The following is a 7,204-nucleotide window of genomic DNA, read 5'->3' as shown; positions in this document are numbered from 1 at the left end:
AGTTTATCCCCTGGAAAATGAAGTTTTTTCCAGTGTTCTGCCTGAAGCAATAATTCTGCATGAAAAGAGATGGAGCTGGGCTCCAAAAATAGAGACAGGGCAGAGGTAAAGGTCCCAGAGACGGAACAAAGAAATGAGATGAGGATGTCACGTTTGTCAGATCACAAAATCCAATAGGAAAATAAAGAAAAATAAAGATTCCTTGTGTTGATTCCCTTCTCCTCGTGTCCAGAACCAGCACGACGATGTCAAGAAGCAGCTGCTGGACCTGCAGCTGCAGCACAACAGCCTCAAGCTGGAGCACCGCAAGAGCCTGGAGAGCCACGGGCAGAGGTTGGCACAGCTGCAGCAGGAGAAGGACAGTGAGGTGGCCAACCTGCAGGGTGAGAGGGGTGAAAATCCCAAAAAATATCAGGCTGGGGGAGGATGGTATCAGGAGAGGGGAAAAATACTGCGGAAGGGATCTAAAAATATCTGGCAGCACAGCCAGGAGCAATTCTGGGTGAGCTCAGGTGGTGGGGCAGGGATAAATCCCACAAATTCTGACACTGGAGCTTGGGATCAAAACAAAATTCCCTTTTGGTGATGAGTGGTGCAAGTCTGTAAAATGCAATTTCATAGTGAAAGTGCCGTAGAGAATTTTGATCCCTCTAATTCCCAAAAAGTGGTTTGTTTGTTTTTTTTTTTTTGTTTTGTTTTTGGTTTTTTTTTTTTTTTTTTTTGTTAATTCTGCTGTTTAATTACATTTTAGAGCTTTTAAGGTTTGCATCTGTGAAGTCTGGAACATCAAAATCTGCTCGTGTGTGTGTTGGGTTTTTTTTTTTCTCAGGTGTAATATCTGATGAGCTTTTGGGTTAGAAAGGGGGAAAATTGAGGACAAATAAGTGAAACTGAAATATTTGATTGTGTCTGTTCCTGAAATGCACATTTTACTGGAACGCTGAGCAGGTTTGTGATTCCCGGGCTTGGGGAGATTTRGGAGCTCAGGAGGAATTTGTGGTGAGAAAGGGGAGATGCTAAACAGACAAAAATAGCTCTTGGAAGCAAAAATTTCCTTCTCCTGCAGACACGGTGTTTAAACTGAGAGAAGAGAGCAAGCTCCTGAGGAAAGCACACCAGGAGGTTCACTCACAGCTCCTCAATGCCCAGGTAACCCCCTGGGGGCTGCATCCACACCAAAAAATCCCTAAATAATGAATCCCAGTGTGGTGAGTGTCTAAAACAGTGCTGGTAGGTGGTGGTGGTGGTGTGGATCTAATTTCTGTGAAATTCTCCAGCCTGGGATCTGTCCCAGCAGCTGAAAATACAGATTTGCTGCACAAATTCCCAAAATTCCCCATCCTGGGATGACTCCTGTCTTCTCCCCACATCCCAAATGCTTCCCAGCGATGGGGAATTGATGGGAACAAATTTTGCATCCATCTGGCTCATTCTGCTGGAAGTTTCCTGCAAATTCACATCCCAGGAACTTTTCTCAGCTGCCTTTTTCTCATTCCTTTGAGATTTGTTTTACTGAGGGGTTTCCTTGGGGTTTGTTTTGTTTCTGGTGTTTGTTTTAAGGTCGAATTTCAGGGGGAGGAGCTGAAACCAACAGAGCCAGCTCAGGAATTTATTTCCTGCTAAACTTTGCTCTCTGCTTGGAAGTTTTCCTGCTCTGCCCAGCGCCTAATTTGATCCTTTTCCAGAAAAAATCTCCCCCTCAATCCCCTATAAATAACCAGGGTGTAAACCAGGAGTTTTTCCTGAGTGATTTTTCCAAGCCTTCCTTTTCCAGGAGGAAACCTCTGCAGGGTTGGAGAGGAAAGAGAGGAGCTGCAGGAAAAAAAATGGGGAGCATTGAATTTGCTTGCCCAGCCCAGGAGATTTGATTTTCCTTTGTCTTACCGAGTAAATCGGATTGTCGAGCAGGATTATGGCAATTATCATCAACCCCGCTGGGATGAGCAGGTCCAGGGGGAAATTCATCCTCTGGAAGAGAATAAATTGAGGTCCAGGAGGAGAGGGAGGTCCAGCTCAGAGCCAGGGGATGATTTCTGTGCCAATTCTGGAGTTAATCGATGGTTCCTGCACTGAGCAGCATCAGGAGAAGGATCAGAGCGACAGCTCAGCATTTCCAGGGTCAAAATGGACAATAAAATAAGGGGCAAAAAGGGCAAAGACAGCTCRGATCTGGGTGAGCAAGRGATTAAAACAGATGGTGGAAGAGGGGYGGGTAAATCAGGCAAACAGAGGACAGAAGGTTTGAGTGATTATCAGCAAAAGTCCCCTTCCAAATCTTTGCGGAGAACGGGGTAAGAAGGGTGGGGATTTTGATGATCACCTGATGTAAGAATATGGTTCCTGTTGCCAGAAATGCATGAAAATTATTAAATATGTTCTTTATTTTTTCATTTTTCTCGATGCACCATGGTGCTGGGACCGTGACTTCTCTCTCATTTGTAGACTTTGTCCATCAGTTAGGGAGGTGTGAAAAATAAAATTTTTGTGGCCTATTTTGCATTGGTTATTTATAGCCCGGCTCACACTGTGTGGAATCATCAGGGCACAAAGGATGCCTTCTCCACATTTTGGGTAACAGAGCAGAGAAATTTGGAGGGAAAGCTGAGTTTCTCATGGATGGTTGTACATTTTCTCCAGCCTTCCATGTGTGTAAAATGCAGCTTTTCTTCAGAGCGTGCCTGTGCCCAACCAACCAGGAGCAGCCATTCCCAGCAGGGAGATGTTTGACCCCGTGTGAGGTTTCTCTGTGTCCTTCTCATCCCCTCAGGCCCAGATGGAAGAGTTCAGGCAGCTCAAGGAAGCTCTGCAGAAGATGCCAGGCTTGAGAGGAGGAGGAGGAGGAGGAGGAGGAGGAGGAGGAGCTGGGAAGGGGCAGCAGCCCCTGGCTCCAGCCAGCAGCCAGCTGCAGCCAGCCAGGCAGAAGGTGCAGTATTCCCAGAAAAACCCAGGGAGCTGCATCCTGCAGGGCTCCAGAAGCTTTGAAAGAACAATCCCAGCTCCCTCCAACCTGAAAATTTGCTCTTTCCTTCCTTCTTCCCTGCAGATTTTCCAGGAGAACCGCCCAGCCGGGAACACGCCGCCGTCCGTGCTGCCCATGGCTCCGCAGCTGCAGGGACAGGGACCCTACGATAGCCACGATAGCCACGATGACCCCAGGCTCCAGCCAGAGGTGCCCTTCACCCAGCCAGCCCCAGCCCAGGATGCCAACTCTCTGCCAGAGGCCGTGCCAGCCTGGCCAGCGCGCCACGGTGACGGCCACGTGGTCAGGTTCACCCGCACCATGAACAGCCTGCCCAACAGCAATCCTGTGAGTTCTTGTTCTGGTTTGAGAAACAAACCAGCAGGGAAATCACCCCACACAAAYACATTGTGAGAGGTTCTAAATCAGAACTACAATTTAATAGGAAAAATTAAAATAGAGGCAGTAATACAGAAACAACAGCTTAAATTGACAGTTAGAACACAACCTGACACCCTGTTGGGCTGCAGTCCCATTGGAGTGATGGGTGTGGTCTGGGTGTGATCTGGGTCAATATTCAATGGTGGCTGCAGCCCCGTTGGAGTGATTGTTGTGATCTGGGTCAATATTCAATGGTGGCTGCAGCCCCGTTGGAGTGATTGTTGTGGTCTGGGTCAATGTTCAATGGTGGTTGCAGTATCGTTGGAGTGATGGGTGTGGTCTCCTCAAAATGTGAAGTTCAATTTTAAATGGTGGCTGCAGTCCCGTTGGAATTATGGGTGTGATCTCCTCAAAGCGGTGAAGTTCAGTGTGAAATGGTGGCTGCAGCCCTACTGGAATTATGGGTGTGGTCTGGGTCAATGTTCAATGGTGGCTGCAGTCCTGTTGGAATTATGAGTGTGATCTCCCCAAAGCGGTGAAGTTCAATGTTCAATGGTGGATGCAGTCCCGTTGGAATTATGGGTGTGGTCTCCTTGATCCTGCAGACAGGTCCAGTCCATCTCTGGAGATCCAGGGGTGGTTTTGGAGCTCCTCTCCTCTGGAAATCCAGAAGAAGAAGTGTCCCAGTGTCCCAGAGCCTCAGTTTATGTGCCAGAAGGGATGTCCAGTTCCTCCTCTCAGGCTGGGGCATCTTCCAATGGTTTGATGGAATTCCATGGGTCATTCCCAGTGTCCAGTTCCTCCTCTCAGGCTGGGGCATCTCCAATGGGATGCTGGAATTCCATGGGTCATTCCCAGAGCCCTTGGTGGCCCATGAGCAGAGATGGCCCCCTGAGGGTGTTATCAGGGCTGGCTCATGCTGAGGGTAAAGAACACTCCCCAACCTGGTTTAACAGCTCATGGAGATGGGAATTCAGGATTCAGACTGGATTGKTTACACTTTCCATGGAACCTAAGACAGTTCTGTACACCTCTGGTGCAACTCTGAGCTTGTGAAGCTCCCAATTCTGATTTTTGGGATGCTCTGTTGGCCTCGGGTTTCAGGCTCTGTGCACTCTGAGAGTTTCACAGTGGGGCTCGAGGGTTCTTCGGCCAAGTTTGCCAAGAGCAACTCATAAAAACAGCCTCCCTCAGCCTCCTGGGGTGATTGAGGGGGAGTTCTGGATGACAAATCTCTAAAAAAAGACAATAATTGCAGTGTAATTAGAGTAATGTCAGCGTGTGGGGGTTTTCAGAGGTAATTTTGTTGTTCCTCTTTCTTGGGTCGTGTTGGATCTGAATTATTCCTTTTCGGCTGCATTAAAGGAGGASTCCTCTCCTGCAGGGTGGGCAGGAYTGTAGATTTATCCTGGAGCACTTCTGGATCTTTATTCTTTGAGAAAAGATTTTCTGACCCAGCAACCTGCTCAGATTTGGGGGTGTTGGTACCTCAGGTGTCCCCATTTGCCTTCCCYGCAGGATGTGAAGATGGTGATGCGCATCCAGGTGCGGAGCCACGAGGAAAGCCAGGCCCCTGATCCCAAAGAGCCCTCCCCAGCAGAAAAACCTCCCCTGCTGGACACCCAGCACCCAGCAGGGATCAGACAGGGGCAGATGCAAAGGTTGGTGGCACAAAATTCCTTCTGCTCTCAGCATTTGGGGTGGAAAGGCCAAAGTGGTGCTTCCCTGATCTCTCTCTCATTGTGTTTGTTGTGGGTTTGTTTGAAGGATGGGTGGAGGAGCAGCTTTTTTTTTTGGTGTGTTGTGGGATTGCTGTAATTCCTGGGAGTCCAGGCAGGGCCCAGGTGATGCTTTAGGATTTCAGCTTCTCTATTTTTCATATATTTATATTTTTCTCTATTTTTCATGAATCTGTGATCCTGTAATTCTTCAGTGTTTAACTCCAGGCTCCACAGACAGTGCTGAGCTCTCCCATTTTTACACAAAACAATTCCTCTGCAGCCCCAAACTCAAGGACACCTCACTGTGCCAGACCCCAAGAGATGGAAACAACAGAGAATTGGGGGAGCCAACTTGGAGTCAATGACTGCATTGGCTGAGCTGCAATTGGAGGATTCAGCCCCAATGTGCAAATGGACAAAAGTGAGAAAGGGTGAAAAACCCGTGAGCCATTGTCCATTGTGGCTGSGCTGGGACTGCCCTGGGTGCACCTGAAGGCCTCTCAATAAACAAAATTTTTATTTATTCTCCGAATTCTGTCCAGGATCTGCTTTAAGCAGCCAGATTTTGGCATCCCAGGGTCCAGTGGGGGCTGTGCAGGCMCARAGGAAGCTGCTCATTGTCTCAGCAGCCCTTGCAGGAGGCTGCTGTGTTTTGGAAAAGGAAGAAAATGTCTCTGTGGCTGCAATTCATCAAAGGCTGGCTGCCACCCAAARAGGGACTCTGAAAATAGAGCTTCCTCCTCGGAGTTATTTATCCCCTGTGCRTGTGCAGGTCACGGCTGTTGGGTTTATTGGAGCAAACAGGATTCCATTTCTGCTTTATCTGTAGAGGAAACTCCGGCGTTTCATTCGAGACTCAGCTGATCCTGCCCTTTCTCCCCTTCTATTTTTGTCTGTTCWCTTAACCTGTGCCCTTCCCAGGGCAGAGCTTTGCTTCATTTCTGCAAACGGCCCAAAGTGCTGTGATCAATCCCATCTGCAGGGAGACGTGAGGAAGAGCTCAGGGGATGTTCTGGTTTCCACAGAAACATTTTCACAGGGATTGGCGTGGCTGTGATGGCAGAATGGCAGAGCTCAGGCAGTTCCTGTCTGTGTGAGACAGAAAATGCAAAAATGGATTTGTTTGGTGAGGGATTTCAGTTCTCCCAGGGTGTTTGGTGCTCTCTGCTTTTTCTGGAGTTGTCACTGAGGAATTTCAGAGCAGCTGGAGATTCACATACCCAGGAGCTGCTGCCTCAAGAACCTCTGAACAGCGAGTTCTGGATGATTCCATGGTGGCCAAGCTGAATTTTGATGATTTTATAACGGGGAAAGCTGAGCTGAGGCCTGGGCTGGGATTTCCTCACCAAAGGGTTTGTGTGCTGGCTCAAAGAGCTGCTAAAGATGAGGTCTTTCCCAGTAGTTCAAAACTAAAATATCTTAAATAAATTTTAAAATCTCATATCTCAGACCACTTCTTTTCAGCAGTTCAAAACTGAAATGTCTTAAATAAATTTTAAAATCTCATGTCTGAGGCCACTTGTCCTTCCCAGCAGTTCAAACTAAAATATCTTAAATAAATTTTAAAATCTCATGTCTGAGGCCACTTCTCCTTCCCAGCAGTTCAAAACTGAAATGTCTTAAATAGATTTTAAATGGATTTTTAAATAGATTAAACTGTCTAAAATAGATTTTAAAATCTCGTGTAGAGGACAAGCTGGAGCAAGGAATCATCCTGCTTGGATCTGCTGTGACTTCCTGGGGTTGAAAGGTTTTGTTTCACTTATTTTTGTGTCCCCATCACTGGGATTTCATCCCTTCTTTGCCTTTGAAGCTGTCCCTGTTTAGGTATTTGGGAAAAGTTCATTTTACTTCARCAGCATCTTCATTTTCCATGAAGTTGGAACCACAAAGAGTTGTGGTTTTGGTATTTTGAAACCCTTGGATCTGTGTGTTTGGGCACGAGTAAGAATCTGTTTAGAATTGGAGTTTTTTTAGAATCTGTTTAGAATTGGAGTTTATTGCCACGTGGATGTCATTGTCACATGAATGATATTAAGGCAGTCCTACAATAAATCCTATTTATAAAACAAAATTTATTTCACAGAATGTGACATATTAAATGTTCTGTTCCAGGCTGGTATCACAATAATTAATACAACCT

General features: G+C 46.9%; 1 protein-coding gene across 1 annotated transcript in view; it reads left to right on the top strand.

Annotated features, from left to right (window-relative positions):
* Positions 1-232: 232 nt before the first annotated feature.
* The window catches only part of LOC130586765 (uncharacterized), a gene marked incomplete at its 5' end in the record, with an annotated part of 14,884 nt that continues 7,912 nt past the window's right edge, over positions 233-7,204 (top strand). The window contains 5 exons of the mRNA XM_057387663.1: positions 233-383; positions 1,067-1,149; positions 2,768-2,923; positions 3,044-3,307; positions 4,859-5,143. Of these exons, the coding sequence (XP_057243646.1) occupies positions 233-383; positions 1,067-1,149; positions 2,768-2,923; positions 3,044-3,307; positions 4,859-5,143 (939 nt within the window). The remainder of the gene's footprint in view (positions 384-1,066; positions 1,150-2,767; positions 2,924-3,043; positions 3,308-4,858; positions 5,144-7,204) is intronic.

The sequence above is a fragment of the Malurus melanocephalus genome, unplaced genomic scaffold (genome assembly GCF_030028575.1).
Source record: "Malurus melanocephalus ecotype Western Australia unplaced genomic scaffold, MMel_1.1 scaffold_1288, whole genome shotgun sequence".
NCBI classification, from domain to species: Eukaryota; Metazoa; Chordata; class Aves; order Passeriformes; family Maluridae; genus Malurus; species Malurus melanocephalus.
Note: the sequence above shows the minus strand (reverse complement) of the source record. Positions and strands in the feature narration are given on the sequence as shown.